Source organism: Pelodiscus sinensis, chromosome 10 (assembly GCF_049634645.1).
Source record: "Pelodiscus sinensis isolate JC-2024 chromosome 10, ASM4963464v1, whole genome shotgun sequence".
Lineage (NCBI taxonomy): Eukaryota > Metazoa > Chordata > Testudines > Trionychidae > Pelodiscus > Pelodiscus sinensis.
This window is the reverse complement of record NC_134720.1, coordinates 40,151,913-40,174,669: the sequence shown is the minus strand read 5'-3', so window position 1 is coordinate 40,174,669 and position 22,757 is coordinate 40,151,913. Positions and strand designations below refer to the sequence as shown.

The following is a 22,757-nucleotide window of genomic DNA, read 5'->3' as shown; positions in this document are numbered from 1 at the left end:
CTCATAGGGAGTGGGACCAGGAGCACACTAGCTGCCGACTCCACCCACAGGGACTATCAAATAGTCATGTAACCACTAAGAATTCATGCAGTTACACGACTATTCAATTACCCGATATCTAACATACCTAGTCCAATCACATTCAAAAAATAATCATGCACTTAGAAATGGGGACAAATAAGAATACTGGATCCAAAACCCCCAATTCAGATAAAAACTTTGCTAGTCTAACTTCTCTCGCGCTAACTGGGAAACCAAATGGAAACATCTCTGGACTTGGACAAGGTTCGGGCTTTGCCTTTGATTCGGTGCTGTATGCACAGTTTGTTATTCAGGAGCTTGTGTATCAAAAATACACTGCAGAGTTTAGAGCTACCAAACTCAACATGTGAACTTTCAGCAGCTATTCCAAGGGTCAAATTCTATTCTTACTTGTGCCCAGGGAACACAAAGAGTCAATGAGATTGTGTGCAGAGGAGATCAGAATTTAGCCACTGTTGTTAAGCAGAATTGTGAGGCTTCAGTTTCAGTCAGTTGCATCAAGCTTTGATAGTTTATATGGATTCAGGCACAAAGAACTCAGACTATGTATGATGAAACTACAATTCAAAATGAAGCCAATTAATTTTGTTTATTCTGCTCTGTTGCTTGTAGCTTTGTTCAGTTCAGCTTTTGTGGGATCCAGAAAGATCTTTGTATGTGAGGACTGTCACAAAAATTGTGTTACAAAACCAAACTGAAGCATGAAATCAAGTCTACATACTTTTGTTTCCATGTACAGATGAAGGGTTTTATTTAGAATTTCAGCTACAATTTCAAAGAAACGATAAACATTTTGAATTCTGTAGTTCTGCTTGCTTATGTTCAACCCTGGAGCTGAGTTTTGCAGGATGGTTAGTTTTGAAACTTTTTGCAAGGCTTAGGTGTTAAGATTCATTAGAGCCTCATGCAGTGTTCAAGGGTGCATGTGATACAGAAGGTTGCAAGTTCAAAAGCTGACGAGACTGTGACTTCATTTCAAATGTTAAATAACTATGTTCTTTGTGCCTAAAATATGGGTACTGCATGAAATTCTCACCATGGTCCCAAGTCCTGAATGAGCAAGCAACCCTCAAAAGGCTGATACTCCCTTCAAATTGTTTTGCACCACGGTGGGCCTAAGTAAAAGAACTCTCAGTGACTAAATGCACCGTATGGCCAACGTAGGACAGATACCATGGAAATAGCCAATGTCAGAAATTCCTGCTCTGGAATTGGATGGAACAACTAGGTTTGCACGGTGATCGGTTTTGAATTTGAATGTCTAGTTGAAAAAAGGCCCTGGTGGCTCTAGTCAGCTGTTGACTGGGCCATTTAAAATCCGATCTCTGGTGCAGCAGGGTTAAGGCAAACTCCCTGCTTACCCTGGCTTTGCTCCTGGAAGTGGCCACCATGTCCCGCTCTTAGGCATGGGGTGGTGAGGGAAGCCCCGTGTGCTGCCTCTGTCCTGAGTGTCAGCTCCACAGCTCCCATTAGCAGGGATGGCTATGTACAGAATGCACAATGCAGAACTGCCTATACACCTGGCATCTGGACATGGCAGCTGCTTCTGGGAGCTTTTCAAAGCCAGGGCAGGCAGAAAACCTGTCTTCACCCTGGTGTGCCGCTAACTGGAAACTGCTGGAAGTAAGCGTGGCCCAGCCTAAGTCTGCATCCCCACCATGCCTCCAGCACCATACTCCCACATTCCCAGCCCCACCCCTAAGCCTGCACCCCTTGCCAGAGCCCTCACTCCCTCCCAAACTCCAACCCCTTCTCCAGTGGGGTTACAAGTTCACAAGCAGGGGGAGGCAGCTCCATGGAGTTGCCTGCCCCCTCCCTTATATCAAAGGCTCTCTGCAAGCACTGGCTCCCATCTGCCCTCCCCATGCTGTATCAGAGGCAGGAGTGAGGGGCGGGGAGAGGACCGCATGTAACCATGCACATTAACTGATAAGTCTAGGCTGGAGTATTGCATCCAGTTCTGGGCCCTCCACAATAGAAAGGATGTGGATGCATTGGAGAGGGTACAATGGAGGGCAATCAAAATGATTAAGGGGCTGGAGCACATGACCTATGAGGAGAGGATGAGAGATTTGGGCTTATTTAGTCTGCAGAAGCGAAGAGTGAGGGGGGATTTGATAGCAGCCTTCAACTTCCTGAAGGGAGGTTCCAAAAAGGATGGAGAGAGGCTGGTCTCAGGAGTGATGTATGGCAGAACAAGAAGCAATGGTCTTAAGTTACAGCAGGGGAGGTTTGGGTTGGATATTAAGAAAAACTATTTCACTAGGAGGATGGTGAAGCACTGGAATGGGTTACCTATGAAGGTGGTGGAATCTCCATCCCTAGAGGTTTTTAAGTCACGGCTTGACAAACCCAAGCTAGGATGATTTAGTTGGGGTTGGTCCTGCTTTTGGGCAGGGGGCTGGACTGAATGACCTCCTGAGGTCTCTTCCAGCCCTAGGTTTCTATGATCTCTACTGGCCAGCTCCCTGCTTGGTTTGTAATATGTCTCTTTTACCCCTTTTCACTGTCTCTGCATAAGCTTATTACAGAAATGGACTTCGAGTAAGCAGAGGGGAGGGAGTGCTATGTGAGTCCTCCAAACATTTGTTCCCCAGCAAAGCATCTTTATCAGCTATATCTGACAAACATCTTAACAATTCTCTTTACTGAAGCAAAGCCATAAATATAGTCTGATTTTCATAATTTTTTTGCATGTAGAGTTTGACATGAACTTGAGAGCGCATTTTGCTTGAACTCTATCTGATGTCATTATGTTTCTAACATATGCATGAAGCTGAATGAGCTCACGAGAGTGGCTAATATACAAGTCTTTGCTTTATAAAGTCTCTGAGTGCCCAGTGGATGCAATTGACTTTGGTACACAAGACTTCATATTCATGTTATGGGATAGGTACAACAAATCTGTTAACAAAGGCATTAGTATTTGTTCTGTACTATATAATATGGATAAATACAGTCTCACTACATATTTTTTTAAAAAAAGCATAAAAGCAGCCATAAAAGATCAAAAATTTTCAGGATGCAGAAAACAGTTCCATTAGAAAACCATAGAATTATAGTACAGGACTATGTAGCACTTTAAAGACTAACAAGATGGTTTATTAGATGATGAGCTTTCGTGGGCCAGACCCACTTCCTCAGATCAAATAGTGGAAGAAAATAGTCACAACCATATATACCAAAGGATACAATTAAAAAAATTATGGTTGTGACTATTTTCTTCCACTATTTGATCTGAGGAAGTGGGCCTGGCCCACGAAAGCTCATCATCTAATAAACCATCTTGTTAGTCTTTAAAGTGCTACATAGTCCTGTATTTTATTTCAGCTATACCAGACTAACACGGCTACATTTCTATCATAGAATTATAGAATACTAAAACTGGAAGAGACCTCAAGAGATCACCAAATCCAGTCTCCTGCCCGCACAGGGATCAAGCACCACCTAGATCAGAGTTACTCAACTTTAGAAGCCCCGGGGACCACAATGATACAGCAAACTTAAGTGTGGTTGAATATACATGCCAATATATATGCAAATATATGTAAATCGCTTCTTTCACACTGACAAGATATGAATACAAAGATTAAGGCAAGACTACACAACATCCCATTTAAGTCAATTCCGCTGATATTAATAAAATACAATATTCACCTGATTTCCACCGATATGACAGCACTTTCAATGAGCAGTGACAGTACAGGAATTTGACTACTAAAACTCATATAAACAGAAGACCATTATATTGATTCGCCGTTGTGCAGCGTGTTCCCAGTGGAGGCCACGTGCAAAGGATTCCACTTGCAGGCCACGTGTTGAGTCACGCGTAAACTCAAACTGTACCACGGACCGCAAACAAACAGGCCACATGCTGCATGTGGCCTGCATGCCGCAAGTTAAGAAGCCCTGATTTAGATGATCCCTGACAAACGGCTGTCTAATCTGTTCTTAAATATCGCCAGTGAAGGAGATTCTGCAATTTCCCCAGGCAATTTATTTCAGTGCTTAACCACTCTGAGCACTAAGAAGTTTTTCCTAATTTTCAACCTAACCCTTCCTGACTACAATTTAAGAGCATTAATTCTTGTCCTATCATCAGAGGTGAAGGAGAATAATTGTTCTCCCTCCTCATTGTAACACGCCTTTAGGTACTTGAAAGCTGTTATCATGTATCCTCTCAGTCTTCTCTTTTCCAAACTAAACAAACTCAGTTCTTTTAGTCTTCCCTAATAGGTCATGTTTTCTAGACCTTTAATAATTTTTGCTGCATTTCTCTGGACCTTCTCTAATTTTTCTACATCTTTCCTGAAATGTAGTGTCCAGAACTGGACACAATACTCCAACTGAGGCCTAATCAGAGCAGAATATAGGGGAAGAATTACTTTTCATGTCTTGCTTACAACACCCTTGTTAATATGCATTCAGAATTATGTTTGCTTTTTTTGCAACAGCGTCACACTGTTGACTCATATTTAACTTGTGGTTCACTATGACCCCTAGATCCTTTCTGCAGTACTCCTTCCTAGAAAGTAACTTCCCATTTTGTAAAGGAGGAACAATCAAGTTTCACTCAGAGTGGAGTACTTTACATTTGTCCTTACTGAACTTCATCCTATTTACCTCAGACCATTTCTCCAGCAGGTCCAGATTATTTTGAATTATGATGCTAACCTCCAAAGCACTTACTACCCCTAACACCCTGTTGTGCGTGCATGGTGCCAGAGATTCCGATGAAGCGTTTGATGCCGGATGTGATGGGGTGCTCTGCGCTAGAGGCAGGAAACCTGATGATGATGATGAAGTTGTCCTGACTCAGTGCTGCATCCAGGTGATAGGCTGCCTGCGGACTGGACGGTGTCATTTCCAGGGCTGGAGTTGATGGCAAATCCTGGGCCTCACAGACGGGGGACTGCCCGAGCCATGCTGGGTCTTGCTGCGGTCGTGTCTTATGGGGCAATCTGCCTCTGCCCTCCTTATAACCACTCAGCCTCGGCAAGGTCAATCAGTGTCTCCAGGGGTGTGTCTAGACTACATGCCTCCTTCGACGGAGGCATGTAGATTAGCCAGATCGGAAGAGGGAAATGAAGCCGCGATTAAAATAATCGCGGCTTCATTTAAATTTAAATGGCTGCCCCGATCTGCCGATCAGCTGTTTGTCGGCAGATCGGGGGAGTCTGGACGCGATGCCCCGACAAAGAAGCCTTTCTTCATCGACACAGGTAAGCCTCGTGAAACCAGGTTTACCTGTGTCGATGAAGAAAGGCTTCTTTGTCGGGGCATCGCGTCCAGACTCCCCCGATCTGCCGACAAACAGCTGATCGGCAGATCGGGGCAGCCATTTAAATTTAAATGAAGCCGCGATTATTTTAATCGCGGCTTCATTTCCCTCTTCAGATCTGGCTAATCTACATGCCTCCGTCGAAGGAGGCATGTAGTCTAGACACACCCCAGGTCATGGCTTTCAGTGCTGGTAGGCTTCAGTGCCAAGAGTTTTTTGTGGCACCTGCCTCTGACGCGGTCTCATGCACAGAGTCTGGGGCACTGTGTACTCAGCTCGCACCCGGTACCCTCTTCTCGGTCTGGGGAGGTCTCAGTGCTGCCTCCATGAGGAGTTGCTGGAGCCAGTATTCCCGGTCCTTCATCAAGCAGAGCTTAAAACCCCTGCAGATTTTACACTTCTCAGTGCAATGTTCTTCTCCTAAGAGCTGGAGACATGCACTGTGCAGATCACTGTCAGGCACAGGCAGTTTGCACACAGTGCATGACTTAAAACCCTGGGCTGTGTCTACACTGGGCCACTTATTCCGGAAAATCAGCTGCTTTTCCGGAATAAGCTGCGAGCTGTCTACATTGGCCCTTGAATTTCCAGAAAAGCAACGATGCTCTACTATACAAAATCAGCCGCTATTCCGGAAAAAGTATTCTGCTCCCACTAGGGCATAAACACTGTTCCGGAAAAGGGCCAGTGTAGACAGCCCAGTAGTCTTTTCCAGAAAAAAGCCCCGATCGCGAAAATGGCGATCGGGGCTCTTTTCCAGAAAAGCGCGTCTACATTGGCCACAGATGCTTTTCTGGAAAAAGGACTTTTCCGGAAAAGCAGCCTGCCAATGTAGATGCTCCTTTTCTGGAAAAACTGAAAACGGAATAGTATTCCGTTTTAAGCAGTTCCGGAAATTCATGCCAGTATAGACACAGCCCTGGGGTGTAAAGCATGCCCTGGAGCCCTGAGGGGCTAACTCTTTGTGGGCAGCTGCCCACTCCTACCACAACTTCTTTCAAGAAAACCAGCTATGAGAAAACAAGCAATTCAACTATCAAATGCTAGGGACTAGAAGCTTGCCAATGCAAGAAAGCTAGAAGTTCCAATGCTGCCATGGACAGTAAGAAGGAACTGAGCAAGGGTTAGGGTTGGCAGCGGTATATATGTACTGATATAGCAGTGCCACTGTAGGGGTCTCCACAACTGACCCTACAGGAGCTGCTAAGGAAAAAATTACCGACACTCATGCACACGGCACTCATACACCTGATTAGAATCAATGTGAACAAGCACTCAAAGGTGAAACAAGTCTCTGACATTAAAATTTTTAGTTCACAGATGAACACTTGATAAATGTGTTTGTCTGTTTTAGGTGTGTATTTTGTCCCCACTTCTGTAGTATCTGAGCGCCTTACAATTTTTAATGCATTTATCCTCAGGCACAGACAAAGATTATATATGAACTACAAAGCATATAGTGTAGACACAGAATATGAAGACAGATGGAGTTTTTCTGCTGTTATTACGATACTATCTCCCCAAACAACATTACCTAAGCCAACAACATAGCTATGTTCCTAGCAGGTGTGGCTTTCTCCACATCCTCATCATCCCATAGGTATGTTTGTATAAATGATTACTGTAGACCAGACCTAAATGACTGGCACAAGTCAGTGGTGGAGCAGAGAAGAGAATGGAGGTGTCCCTCATCTTAGGTTAGTGCTCTACTCGTAAGGTCATCTTTCCTCTCATTCTGACTAAACCTAATTACAAACAATGAATTTATATTTTCAATTCTTCTGGAACATCTTTTAAGAAGATTAAAAAAGGACTGGTTCATGCAGATACTGTTTTTATAGAGACATGCTAAGGAGAGTGGATAAATTAGAAATATTGCTCTATATTTTATATCAACACTAATCTATCCACTGAAGCGTCAGCATTTTTCTTGTCTATTTGGGGTAAAGGTTGCATTTCATATTTCGCTGCTCCAGGGAATACTGAAATTTGCATACAATGACAACTCTATTTAAATCTTCTCAGGGTATTTTTTTCAATACACTTGAATCTCTCTTATCTAGCAACCCTGGAAACAGGGTTTGCTGGATTAAAGATTTTTCTGGGCCAGGGAGGGAGTGAGGGGAATGAAGAAAGGATGCCTATCCAGCGCTCCATGTCCCCTGCCATTCCCAGGCACCGCCCTCTCTACCCCAATATGGAAGCAGCGGAAAAAAGCCTCAAGCAGAGCACGTAGCTATTCTGCCATTCCCCCCCAGCAGAGGGAGACAGGGAGCAGCAGCACGCAGAGCTACTTCCGCATCTGCCTGCCAGGTTCCATACTATGGGTGATCCCAAATTAGGGACACCCAGAGTATGGAGGTTATAATGTATTAAATAAAGTCTAATGTTTGCTTGGACAGTTTGTTCTTCAGGAGACAAACGTGTTCTGTCTCCCTATTTAATAGAAGCAAATACCTTGAATGGACTAAAGATTTACAAATTGACCAGAGGCATTGATATGCTAACAGAAGAAATATCATTTATGACATGTTCTGAACACAGGGCATTTTACATTACCACTAAAAAGGAATCCTTCTTATAGTCCTTGGCCAAGTGAACATAGTTATTACTATTTTTCAAGATACTTGTCTCAGTGATCAAATGATTACAAATTAACGGGAGGAACTTATAATTCTTTAAACTCTGAAATATTTTTATAAAGGGTGACTTGGCTTCCCTAACATTCCCTAAATGCATGCTACTCAGAAAACACTGTTAGGGATTCTTATGAACCCCACTAGTCATAAAATGTAAAGTGGCCGTAAAGACTAGAATGTAACCATGTGTACAAGTCTACAAATGCATCTAATATTAAGACCATACCACTGCCCACTTGCTGACAAATATTCTCTCATTGACTACTTATACAACACCTTCCGTCTCTATCCATCTGTTGTCTTTTGTCTTATACTTGGCTGGCAAGCCTTCTGGGTCAGAGCTGCCTTTTTGTACAGGACCTAGCATACTGGGTTCCTAGACCATATGGTGCAATACCAGGCTAGGCTGTGACAAAATTATACATCTATCTATCTATCTATATAATCTTAGCTGTCTAACTCTTGATTTCAAATTATGTTTTTACATGTATTGTCTCCATGTTATTTTGCAGGTATAGAGATGCACACCATTCTTGGTTATTGCATTAAAAAATATACAACAAGAAAATTCATTTTTTCTTCTTTGAGCTAGAGTGACTCAGCTCATTCTGTATTCAACTTTATCGCCTTCTTCTTTATCGCCTGCCGTAATAGTCGTAAAAGATTACTTACTAGCTATCATAAAAGCAAGTATAGCTTTCAGAAATATTTCCCGAGGATGTGTTAGGTAGCAGATACATATTTATTTTAATACTAAATCGATTTTGACCTAAAGTCATTAAACCAATTATTTATGTTTCCAGAACAAACACATTGGGGCACATTCTCAAATGCAAGCTTTAAATCTGGGAGCACAATTTCACAGAGAATTTTTTCTATGGCTGCATTTACACTGCAACACTATTTTGAGATACTGGAGTATCCTGAAATAGCTATCCTGCGTCTTCACAGCAAGACTACATCTTTATGGGAAAGTCAAGCATATGGCTAAGTTTTCACATGCATAAAGGTAACTTATGTGCACAAATCCAAGTCTGCCAGGTGAAAAAAAACCCCTCTCCTTTGATTTCTAAGGCTTCAGATAAAGCTTCCGACAACGTGGCCCATGCTATTAAATAGTCTTTTTGGAATGTAGGGTAAATTTTTTAGAAGCCCTCAAGTCTACACGCCTAAGTCCCTGACTTAGGGCCAAGTTTTTAAAGGAATTTCAGCACCTAATGATGCAAATAGGAATCTAATAGGATTTTCAAAAGCACCTGGGCATCTAATGCCCTTTCAAATCCATGGGAGTTAGGTGCCTACGTGCTTTTGAAAATCCCACTAGGTGTTCTATCTGCATAGTTAGGTGCCTAAACATCTTTAAAACTTTGGCCCTTAGGCACTTTGGAGCCTACATCCTACCAACTTCCAGTGAGACATGGGCTTTTAAGTGCCTACTTTGGAAAACAGAACTCAAATTGTTAAGCCACTAGACAGATGGACAACAGTCAGAAGTGCATGCTTTTCATTTAGGTAAAAACAAGGAACCCTGTGGCACCATAAAAACTAACAAATTTATACTTAAGTAACTTGCGGTTACGGAGGTGGACAGACAAACGTGAACATTACTCCCTGACTGAAACCTAGGGTGAGACATGAAAATATTTGAGCAATGATATGTGTGTATAAGTACAACAAGGGCACAGAAAGCTCTTTGATCTATCTACAGCTATTCTTTTAACTATTAAATCATCTTCTAATCTCTCCTCTCTTTGTTCTCCATCCCCTGCATTAGAGCATGTCAGTGCCACCTACAAGAGACCACCTGTTTGCAGCAACAAGACACAGAGAGACAAAGTTAGTAAAGCACACTCCTCAGTAATCCTGTGGCTACATTCATCACTCCCTTGGCAGCTGTTAGTGCCATGTCTGCTTGCCTGATACATTTAAATAGGAAAATGCATGACAATAGGTTAAGAGCAGAACCATACCCGCAATGGCTTCTGCAAACTAGGTATATTTTAAATCTCAAATGTAGGAAGTTACTTCTCCACCTCCACAATGAGTTTCTTACTTTATTCTGCCATCATGTGTTCGGGTCCCTCTCTGAATGAGGACATATGCCGGGATTCCATTTCTTGTTTCTAGTTTTATTTTTGGTTACTTCAATATTTTACAGTTGCAGGGAAAAAAATTGGGTTTTTTTGGGGCGTTTACATGAATTAGGATTACGTCAGTTTGAGCAATAAAATAAACATAAGCATTACAAAACTATTCAAAGCCAACCTATCTGCCCACACAGTCTATAAGCACTCCTGCAAAACCCCACAGTGTACCAGGCCACTGCCCTACATGACCAAGAAGGAAATCATGGGGTTTGTGTACAGGAAGTGACACAGGCTATAATTTACAAAGGACAGTGTGAATGGGACATGAATTTGACTGACTTCTCCTCTGTCAGGAAACCTTGCCATTAAAAAAAAAAGGTTGTTTAAGACAGTTCTTTAAAAAGTTACAATTATGGTTTAAAAACAGAAACCCTATAGCATATGCTCAAGAGTGCCAGGTCCAGACAGTTCTCAAATGATCAGTAGTGCTCAAAGATTTGCTGCACTGTCAGCAAATTGTTCATATTAACGCAATCAATTTTCCTTCCTTTCTCCCATCCCCAACTCTCCAAGGGTCACTCCTACCTTTAAGGCATATCTTACCACTTTCCAGCAAACGCACCTTTCTCCTTTACTGACAGTCAACATTTTCTACCTTGCAGACACAATTCTGTCCCCACTGGATCTTGCTAGTCATAAGAGGCTGAAAGGAAAATCTATTGGAGCAATCAGTATTGCAACTCATGCTCCTAAACCAAAATAGACATCTCTCTGCTAGCCACGAGATACAGAGACCCTAGCACAGGGGTGGGGAACCTTTTTTTGGTCAGGGGCCACTGACTCACAGAAAAATCAAAATTGCAAATTGCATCGACTATGTGATTAGCCAATTAATCGAAATTTTACATCCCTAATCAACAGGACTAAAACACAGCATTAAGTTAACATTTTAGTTGAACATTTTAGAGATAATTATTTCTTATATGAATTTAAAACTTTCTAACATAAATAAGAAATATGCTTAAACAACAGTTTATAGCACTACACAAATAACAGATAATTTGTTACAGGATAGAGGATGCTGCTCAGGCTATAATTCCTAATATGAAAAAAATTGATATTGGAATAGGATATTAGTTTAGAAAACTTAACTAACAATTACAATGAATTTTATAGTTCTGTATATTTTGGGTACTACTGTAATAATTAATAAGCTTTCTTACAGAAAAATTATAAAGAATTCAAAAAAGAAAACAAAATGAAATCTTTAAAACTGATCCACAGAAACCATCTATTAATATTATGGCGATTTTAGAGTTGTTTCTACAAATCTTATTTGGGCCCAGATTCAGGAAAGTATTCCCATTCTAGAGATATGAATGGTTAACCAGTTCCCTGGGAGCAGCCTCTACCTCTGGCCTGCCATGGGGGTAGAGGAGAAGGGTTGCTCCAGTCCTACCATGCCCCTTCATGGGGCCGCCGGCTGGCAGCCTGCCCCACATGGATGTGGCCGGGACCTCTCTCAGTAAATTAACTGGTTAAGTGTTAGATTAACCTAACTTTTAACCAGTTAACTGATTAATCAAGATTTTACATGCTAGACTCCATTCTAGACTCCACTTACACATGTTGTAAGGTTTATAAAGCTAAGCACATAGTTAAGTGCTCCTCTGAATCAGGGCTTCCATTTCTGTACAGACCTATTGATTTAATTCTTACCATCAATGTATCCCTTCCTTCTCTACTCCTCCTCCCCCCATACCTCAACCCCAAGCTGAATCAGTTCTCTGGAAAGCCCCATACTTCTCTTAGGACGAGGAGGAAGCAGTGAAATATTGACATGAAGCCCAATTTTCCAAAATGCTCATTCACTGCTGTGACAGAAAAGCAGGACACTATTATACATTTTAAAGATTGAGTGTATCAGTCGTCTGGGAATTACAGACCCAGTGATTTGCATCACACTTTTTCCAATGAATACAAAAATTGTTCTTGCGTGGTATACAGCAGTTGCTACTTCATATTTGTATTATTCATATGATTTACCAGTATTATGGTTACATCTTCAGGTTACATCCAAGTTTCGGGCCCTAATGTCTTAGGTAACATACAGATGCATAATGATACACAGACCCTGTGTTCATAATTTAAAGACAAAAGTAGTAGGATGAAATGACTTGTTTAAAGTCACACATTTTATTTTGCATTTAGCTCTCACCCAAAATCAGAGCCAGGAATAGGACTCATATCTCCTAAATCTCAATCCAGCACCCAATCCATTAGACTACATTGTTTCCCCAATAAAAGAGCCTTTTAAAAGTGTTAAGTTAGGAGACACTGCTACTGAAAGCATGCATACAGCTCTGTAAAAGACAAAAGCTTCAAATGTGTCTGTCAATAAGAATACAGTGCATGCAACCCAGAATCTGAACTGAGAAGCAACAGAGAAAACCGGATTCAGGATTCCAAATTAGAACACTACAACTGTTCTTAAAAAGCCCTTTCCTTTGAGTAAACAATTTTTACACCATGTAGTCCAGCACTGATTTTAAATAGCGTTGTTTCTACTCACACAAGACAACCACAATCCAGTACCTGACAATTTCTGCACCAGTTATGTATAGGGATCCTAAAGCACCATCCCTTGGCAGCCAGTGTGGCAACAAGACTGTTGTTGTTTAAGTGACAGCAACATGCCTGCCAAAATCACATCACAGAAGCTGGCTTACCAGATTGCTTTGAATATTCAGAATGAGCCTGCCAGCTACGATTTCATACAAACATCAAGCAAAATGCGGATCTGACCTACAAAGTTTACATACTATAAAACACATCACACGTCTAGTTCTATGAATTTATGTAAGGAAACCTACCACATATGGTACTTCTGTTTATAAGGTTTCCCTTGCCCACATTTGCACCTTTCTGTCCATCTCCTAAAATCCCAAAGATTTTTACAAACATTTGCTAAGACAGTAACAAGCACCACATTCCCTGTGGGAAAATTCCTCCTAATTCTGAAGAATTGCTTTTTATTCCTCTTTTGTTGCCCCCCGAACAGCATTTGGGCTATGGCGTTCATGCCACATGAATCATAGACTTACTCCAGTGCAGCCATAGTTGGGAATGGGCTTGTCACTCAATTTCAAAATGCCAGCAAGTTGTTTGCTGTGTTAGGTTAGGAAGAGATAGAGTGCCATTAATTACTTGATCTCCTGCCAAGAAGGATTTTTTCCCCATTTTGATGGAAGACACCATGTGATTTTCCATCATTTGGTCCATTTCCACTTTTAAAGACTTCTTGGCTGACAGAGTGGACGTTCCATTGCCCTGACTTCACTAATTTTTTTGGCATTTCAATTATGTTCTTGTTCCACAGCTGTGGAGCAGTGTTGGACTGCAGAACTGCCTGGCCTTAGCAACTAGAGGCAAAACTGTAATTCAGAGAGGCCCCATGATATAAAAGGAGATGAGAAATGTCCAAAATCCAAAGAAGGGTTCATTTCTCAACACCGTGAGCAAAAGAAGGCACAACGCTCTCTGGCAAGAATCAGTATTGTAAGGCCAATTCCCTTCACGACAGCAGAGCATCTAGTCCAAACAGGTTATACTGAGAGGCCTCTTCTCTTTGACACACAACCCATTTTGCATTGTCCCTGACAAAGTGGTGAACAAATTAATACAGAGGCCTCCCATTCATTTCTCAAGGATCACTTCCCTGGCAAGATACTAAAAACCTGTTTTAGTTTTCTAATTTCAACTACAGACATTAAAAATTATCTGTTGCAGTCAAAAGACACAGCAAAACGTTACAAAACAAAAATGAAAGAAAGGCCTTTGTCTGCAGCCTTGACATGCCAGGCCTTATTAACATTACATACTGTTATAGAAACAAAGGTAACTACTGTGTGAGGACAGCACAGGTGTGCTGCTTCATAAATTTCATCCCGGCTTCAAAAATCACATAGGAGGAGAAACTCTGTCAGGCCGAGACAACGAAGATTAGAAATCTTTCTTTTCTATTCCCTAGGCAAAACATAAAATCTAACTAATTCCCACTAAGCACAGCATGATGCAACATTTATGCACACAAAAAATACACACAATTCATTTCACAAATTTGCTGAGCCAGTTACATAGACAGCACTATATGAAGAGGCAAGAAGGAGTTATATTTTATTGAGCTACATACAATATGAGATCATATTTATTTTCATGAAACAAAATACAGAACTATGTAGCACTTTAAAGACTAACAAGATGGTTTATTAGATGATGAACTTTCGTGGGCCAGACCCACTTCCTCAGATCAAATAGTGGAAGAAAATAGTCACAACCATATATACCAAAGGATACAATTTTAAAAAATGAACACATATTAATTGTATTTTTTTAATTGTATCCTTTTTTTTAATTGTATCCTTTGGTATATATGGTTGTGACTATTTTCTTCCACTATTTGATCTGAGGAAGTGGGTCTGGCCCACAAAAGCTTATCATCTAATAAACCATCTTGTTAGTCTTTAAAGTGCTACATAGTCCTGCATTTTGTTTCAGCTACACCAGACTAACACGGCTACATTTCTATCATTTATTTTCATGTTATCTTCTCTACGCCTCTAATTCTCCCTCTATTCCTCATTTAATTTGTCTTTTCTGGTATAATTTTTACATACCTGAATCTAGCAATACTGGTTGTACCAGGTAGCATGCACCGTGCGACCCTACACTCAGATTCCACTCAGGCTAATAATTCATCATCAGAACTATGTACTGTATTAGCTTTTCAAGTGCTTTCTTTGGAAGGAAGGTTGGCAGTTGAAGTGGGGAAGGGCTGTAATTTTCCCATTGCTCTTGAAGATCTTCCTTGGAAACTTAGTCCTTTGCGGTAATTATATTCTATCTAGTCAGCAACACTGGTACTCAATATCAGTAGGGTTTATGGCACATAATATTACTTTGCCAGCCTAGTAGCATGAAGTCAGTATTGGATGTAACAATCTGCACCATTAGCAACAGAAAAGTTCCTTTTCAATTTCTATTGAAGACAGCTGTACGAAATTAAGAGGCCAGCCTGGCAGCCACTTCATACACAGAGATACCATTGGTTTCAATGGAAAATTTGCCATCAGCACAGTGTGTAAATTAGGCCCCTCGACTGGAAGTTCCATAACCACTTCTTCTCACAGGCTGCTGACATAACGTACAAACAAAAGCCATTCAAAGCCTATAAGATTACAAAGTGCCTGGTCTGATGCAGGAGGGTCCCCCACTAGGGACTTATCTGTTCCTCTCTACATTTTGTTCTGCAATCCTTCTCTCTCTTCTTTGGATTTACTCCCCTTTTCTTGCTTTCCTGTCCTGGAAGCCGGTTTCACTCAAATCCCACTTGTGCAGCACACAATGCTTTTGCAGAAGAGCAAATGGCTTCCACTGTGAAATTATCTTTCTTTGATAAGTTTCACTGCTGTCTACATAGCACTTCTGTTTTCCTCACCAGTGATGAGTAACAACAATTACACTCCTATATGTTTAAGATGAGAAAAGAGAAAGATGGGCAGCCCTGGAGATGGGAAAAAAACAAATAGGAAGACATAATCCAAATCTCCTCCAGATCCAAGTAAATCTTCCCTAAGTCTCAATACGTACATCTATATTGCAAAGGAAAAGCTGCAATGCTGAGGGTACGTCTAGACTAGGGTTTTTTTTTCTAAAGGAGATATGCAAATTCAGCACTAATTTTCATATCTTCTTCCGATCACTTTTTTGAAAGCGGGTTTTTTTTCTAAAATGAAAGAAGTCTGGATGCTGGGGTTGTTTTTCTTTTTTTTTTTTTTGAAAAAGAACCTCCTTTTTTTTAGGAAGAGCGGATTTTTTTGAAAAAGGGGTTATTGTTTTTTTCCGAAATAACCCCCGCATCCAGACTACTTTCACTTTCAAAAAACCCACTTTTGAAAAAGCAATCGGAAGATATGCAATTTAGCACCGAATTGCATATCTCCTTTCGGAAAAAAATCCTAGTCTAGACAAACCCTGAGTCTCAAAGCTCGAGTCAATTCACTCAGGTCAAAGGGTAAAAATAACAGTGCAGATCTTCATCTTTGGGATAGAGCCCAGTGCCCGAAACCATCCCTAGGTTTCCAGCCCAAGCCTGAATGTCTTCATTGCTACTTTTATCCCTGCACGTTGAACCCCTCTGACACTAGGTGCTGCAGATTTTCTTCCATAAACAGTATCCTGTAAATTAGACAAGGGGCCCTAAAACACTTTTAACCTAATAATTATGATAAAAGGCACAGGTCAGAGAAAGGTAAGAGATTTCTAGCCCTTACAGGATGTGTCTAGACTACAGAGTTTTGTCGACAAAAGTGGACTTTTGTCGACAAAAGTGGACTTTTGTCGACAAAACTATACCCGTATTTACACTACCGCTGAGTTCTGTCGACATAACGTCGACAGAACTCAGCAGTTTTGTCGACGCTGGTAAACCTCATTTTACGAGGCATAACACTTTCTGTCAACAGAGTTCTGTCGACAGAAGGTGTTATTGCATGTAGGGTTGTGTCTAGACTACAGGGTTTTGTCGACAAAGCAGCTTGCTTTGTCGACAGAACTGAATGTAGTCTAGATGCTCTTTGTCGACAGAAGCTTTGTCGACAGTATCTGTCGACAAAACCCTGTAGTCTAGACGTACCCACATTGTGTGACTGTTCTAGCAGATATTATTTTTTTATTTTGATTTATGCCAAAGTGTTTATTTGCATTACCATAATCCTCTAGTACAAGAGAAAAAAGCCTGTTCACAATAATCCCAATGCAAACAAACAAAATAATCAGAAACATAGTAATCAAATAAAAATAACCATGTCATACTCCCAAAGGCCCCAGCAACTCTACACCATAGGAAGAAGAGGATCGGATTATTGACAGCTACTCCTGAAGGCACTTTGCACCAAAAAAATTTTAAATTCTGCATTAAAAAAAAATTAAATTCTGAAAAATAAAGCTTATGGAATTTGTTAATAAATAAATGAAAAGGCTACAGCATGGTTCTCAGCCTTTCCTTTGGGGGTGTGGGTGTCTCCCAGGTGGGGTCCGGAAGGTACAGGGGGCTGGCTGGTGCAGAGGTTCAGGACTGGCCAGCTCCCCAGTATTATCTGGGGTGGCGGGCACTTACCTGCTCCATTGGCAACATGCAGAGCCCTGTCCACAGCTAGTCAGTGTCTTATTGGTGCGGCTGTCCCCAGTGGTCACTGCAGTATATCTGGTCACTGTGAGTATCATGTTCCTCTGCCCTGCCCCCTCCCTTTTCATGTTCTGGAAAAAAGTCCCATTCCCCGTATTTCCCATTTTCCTTGCACAACCAAGGACCTTGCTTTAGGTTATGGTAAGAGGAAGCTGAATACCAAATGTTGTGGTCCTAGCTCTTACCATTCAGAAGGAGTTCTTGAACAAATGGACTTGCAGACACAAAGACAGACAGATGAACTCACTGACAGACATACTCTAAAATACAGATTGAGATACAATGTAAGGATACAACGGGCTCAAATGGTTTTCAATTCTGAGGTGCTTAATGGATTTATGTGAAGTGCAAAGTCACTCAGAACCAGAAAGTTACTCAGATCATATGCTGTAGAAAGATGTTTTTAAGAATGGGATTATTAATGGGAGATACTCATGAAAGTCAGGAGGGGGAGGTTTCCTTTTAAAAAAAAACCCATAACACTGCAACTCAAAGTACACAGTTTAGATTTTAAGTCAACACCATATTAGCAATTTTTACATGCATGTTGTATTGTTTTATGCATTCACAGGCAAATTTTTGCAAGCCTGCAAAGTTCAATAATTAAAATAATCTTTCAAATTACCATGTGTTTCTTGCTCATTAGACTTTGGGCTGCTTCTTGCTCTGCGCTCTGTTTTTTTTACTCCCGGTGCTCCCCCACCACCTCCTCCGCCACTGCTTGCTCCATTGTGACTCTTTGCATAACCATTGTACACAGATGTGCAGTTGCCAACGTGGCTTTTATAGATGGATGAAGGAGGGCTGTTGAGGCGATTCTGGCGATCAATTTGTCTGTCTTTGAGTTTTTTGTGCTGTGATTTGCTGTACTGGTCTTCTCTGGTAATGTAGCTGGACATTCCAAATAGTGGTAAAATTTCTGAAAAACAAGAATGTAAAGGCATTACCTGAAAGCTAAAATCATCATAATTCAGACACAGAATAACATCCTAACTTAGAACTCATCAGCCCTTCACCCATCTCTAAATGACGCTATGAAAAATGTATCAAAGATAGATTTGCACAGCAAACCTGAGATTCAACCTGGTTACTTGCAAGGCTGGAAAACCTGTTCCATAAACCTGACACACATTATTTCAGGTTTAATGACAGAAAGTGATTAGCATGGAAAATCAAATAAATACAGATGGAGGAGTTTTGATCTGAGTCTTTGTGCTTCTTATTGGACCTCACAGCAAAACCCAGGAAAGAGCTAAAACTAAAGCAGATTGAAATTGAAGAAAAAGCTCCACATAAATTAATAGCAACCAAGCCTACAGCCTTAGTGTAATCAAAAATGGGTTGTTGTGCAGAGGGTTCAAAGTCATCCATTGGTCATCTAGGTTTTCTAGAACAGCCAGACTTTGCAATAGTCTACTGCCTCCCACAAATGCGGATGCACGTAGCTGCAGCAAATGAAGGCACACAATAATGTGGGAGCTGAGATGAGCAAATGCGTTTCCCAACCTATGGGTTCCCAACCAATGGGTTCGGACCCAAATATGGATCGCTATTACATTTCAAAAGGGTTGCTAAGTGTCTCCCCAGGTGGCCCTGCCCTCCCTGTTCCTCCCGTTTTTGAATTGCCTTGGGTCACCAAGTCTTCCTGAATTGTCAAAATGGGTCCCCATCTGGAAAAGGTTGGGAACCGCTGAAGGAAAGAAAAGAAATTTATCACAAAATGTTATTTTGTACTGTTAAAATACATACTGTTTTAAATAACTTGAAAATGAACTTCCATGAATGGCTGGAAGAAATTTGGTTATTTTGGTTTGCAGGAAATTATATAAACATTTTTTTCATTTTTCCCTGACATGTGTTCATTAACCTGTGGATTGTGTTTGGAGTTCAAGCAAACTCAAGCTCAAAGCCAAACAAATGAGAATACATGTTTGCTTTATTTCAATACAAAATCCTGAAGAAACCCAAGATTCATTAAAGCTGAGCCTAGATTAATTCAATACTCATCCCAGTCTATAAAATCAAACAGAGTTTTGGTTTCCAAAGCAAACATTCTCCCCAGCTCTAGTGTTAATCCTTTGTTTTTTAAACAGAATTTGCCATACACACTTTAATTAGAACTTGTTGAACTGCTCCAGTTGCTTGGTTCTTTTACTTCCTTTCTTTTAGAAGTGTCTTGTCATTTATCCTTCCTTATCCAGCAACATGATAGCATTAAAGTGATTGCATCAAGTAGCTGCCTATATATAGTATTTTAAGAATGTGATACATTAAATGCAATCAATGGTACTTCGGGGGTTGGAGGAAGTAGCTGATAAGGAAGAATCTACATGTAGGGCTTTCAGGAAAAGAAAATAATATGTAATAGTTCTTTTGCTTAATGCATAATCCATTCTGCAATAAAACATGCTGGGGTCAGTGAATTGATATGAGAGGTCATTCAGGTAATACTCAGAGGTTAGATTTTTTTTTTTTTTTTTTAGTGTTGCCTACATCCATGACACCACTCCAGGCAAAGTAGTCATCAACACTATTTTTGTACCCTGTGAATTTGTACAACAGACTGGTAACCCAAGGATACAGGAATATTTTCCTCCTACAGTACTGGCAACTGGTAGTCTGAATGTCTACTTATGTGCTAGAGCCTTTCTATTAGCTTCCCTGATAAACAAAAAAGCTGTACTAGAGATAGGAAAACTGTGTCTTTGTAAAAGGAAACAATTGAAAGGAATGTAAAATTCCTATCCTATCTGATTGGATATAATCTTACTGATATACCTTGAAAGTGTTGCTGTAATATTTTTTTTAAAAAGATATCCTGATTTTTGTGAAACAACCAATGTACATATAGAGTTGGTCAGGAATTTTCTGTAAAATCAATCAACCAGCCTTATGGGTTAGGGTCTCTAGCTGAACTACATCTCCCATGATACATGTTGGCTTTCTGGCTAATCTACTACAGGCAGTCCCCGGGTTACGTACAAGATAGGGACTGTAGGTTTGTTCTTAAGTTGAATTTGTACTTAAGTCAGTACTGGCGTCCAGATTCAGCCGCTGCTGAAACTGACCAGCGGCTGACTACAGGAAGCCCGAGGCAGAGTTTCTCTGCCCTGGGCTTCCTGGAATCAGCTGCTGATCAGTTTCAACAGCAGCTGAATCTGGATGCCTGGAACAGAGCAGCTGGGGTGCTGCCGGGTAGGTCCCCGCAGCGCCGCACCTCGGTGCTGCGGGGACCAATCCGGCAGCACCCCAGCTGCTCTACCCCAGGTGTCCCCAAGTCAGCTGCTGCTGAAACTGATCAGCGGCTGATTCCAGGAAGCCCAGGGCAGAGCCACTCTGCCTCGGGCTTCCTGTAGTCAGCCGCTGGTCAGTTTCAGCAGCGGCTGACTTGGGGACGCCTGGGGCAGAGCAGCTAGGGTGCTGTTGGGTTGGTCCAGTAGCGCCGCTCCTCGGCAGCGCCCCAGCTGCTCTACCACAGGCATCCGCGAGAAAAGCCTGGTCTGCTGGAGGGGGGGCGGGGGGACTAGCTTTGCTCCAGCAGACCAGGGAGACGCGGAGCAGCTTTTCTCACCTCGGAGGACGCGGGCGGCGGGACCGAGGCGCATCTGGGCAGTCCCGCCGCCCGCGTCCTCTGGGGCGAGAAAAGCCCCGTTCGTAAGTACGGATCCAACATAAGTGGGATCCGCGTAATCCGGACACTGCCTGTATGGTGTCTCATGGGTATGTTGAAATGAAACAAGTTCCTACTGAAAAGGCCAAACTGAATCAGTGACTTTTAAAAGTTGTAAAAATATTGTAATACTTCACAAGATCGAAATGCCACAATTTTTATTAGCTCTCTATGAAACACAAACAAGTAAGGTATGTGAGATCTTGAATTACTTGGAAAATGTGTTCCTAATGTTTTTGGCTATGATATTGTTTTGGATGAGGCAAAAATATCTAAAAGGCGCAGTGTAGAGTTTTTCTTTTGTCTAATAAAATCCAAGATTATAATACTTCATTCTTGAGAAGAATATTAAATTTATCAATCAATATAAAACTGGGAATAGGAAAATGAAGCAGATAAATATCCATGTCTATAGATCTCAGTTGCAAACCTCTCTCTGATGATTCAGCTGAATTCTGTGAAATTCCATAATTTGGCAGTAAACGAAAAAAAAATTAATCTCCAAAGAGAAACTTGCCATGTTAAGTAATTCAAGTAGTTTTGCTGATGTAGGTTCAGTAACTTCATTTCTTTTTGATTAACACACTCTTTTAGACCACACAAAGACTATCTCATGGGTGGAACAGACATAACAATGCATAGTGCCGCCAGAAATAAAGTGAGCTTTCCCTCCTTTCACTTGAATTATTTACTTATCTTGTGATGATTAAGGCTGTCTGGTTACCCTTGGGGACCAGATACTGCTTTTAAAATGACCTATTGCACATTCTTAAGAAGCAGATTAACCAGAAAATCTCTTTTTGTTATTTCTGAGAAGGCCACTTCAGCTGTAACATGACAAGGGATCAGGAAGATGTATCATCTGCATCCATTAATGCCAAGAGGAAACCTTCTATTAGGTTCTGACATTAGCTGCCATAAGATTTGTCAGAACGGGTAATCCCCCTTTCCAATTCCTCTTTGCCTCCATCCCCAAACAAGGGTTGGCAAAATTTGAATACAGGGCAAAAAATGCTATGACACAGTGTTGAATGATGATAGAAAAGCTTGGCTCTCACACAGGCACTTTAGAGACACAGGATGGAGAACTTTGTTTACAACAAAACTGAAATAGAAGTCAGGTCTGTATCCTGTATACTAAATTTTCAGGCTGTAATGTTCTTGAGTTCTGTCACATTGGGTGCATCCACTCCCCAATACCTTGCCCACTTTGTAGAATAAAGAAGGGAGTTCCATTCAGATGGGGGAAACCACTGACCCAACAGTACTGTCCATCTGCAAAACTCAATTTCCCAGCACTGCAAACACATTGGATACAATTTTAAAACCCAAGGATTTCTTTCTGCTCACCTTGTTCTCCATATATTGTAGGTGGAAGATGATGCTGTGGAAAAAATTGGGGTGGCATGTCTCCAGGGCCACCGGTGACAGGAGGGTAGAAAGCAGTATGAGAATTGTGAATAAAATGGGGGTGATGCGCCAGGTAGGGAGGTAAATGATGGGTTGGAGAGATGGCGGAGGGATAACTGGGAGGATAACACTCTGGAGACTGGGGTGTAACGACCACCCTGCGAACGCCCGTGTTGTCTTCTATCACCTGAAAAGGGAAGCAGGAAAATTAATACGTTATGTCTCATTTGAAATAACATTTTTTTAAATTGCATTGCTTATTTAAATGAGTTTTCCTTGGCTAGGATTAAAACATACAAATCTAAAGCTACTATTAGCACAGTCTTAACAATAATGTGGTTTTCAGTGGAAACTCAGCTAGCCAAGCTAATTAATTAATACA

The 22,757-nt window shown here is 41.2% G+C and overlaps 1 protein-coding gene across 6 annotated transcripts in view; it reads right to left on the bottom strand.

Annotated features, from left to right (window-relative positions):
- FNDC3B (fibronectin type III domain containing 3B) overlaps positions 1-22,757 on the bottom strand; it is a 392,297-nt gene that overhangs the window by 152,316 nt on the left and 217,224 nt on the right. For all 6 annotated transcript variants that reach the window (XM_075937961.1, XM_075937956.1, XM_075937959.1 and 3 more), the window contains exons 5-6: positions 22,316-22,562; positions 17,921-18,214 (exon numbers count right to left, since the gene is read on the bottom strand). In XM_075937961.1, coding sequence (XP_075794076.1) covers positions 17,921-18,214; positions 22,316-22,562 — 541 coding nt within the window. The remainder of the gene's footprint in view (positions 1-17,920; positions 18,215-22,315; positions 22,563-22,757) is intronic.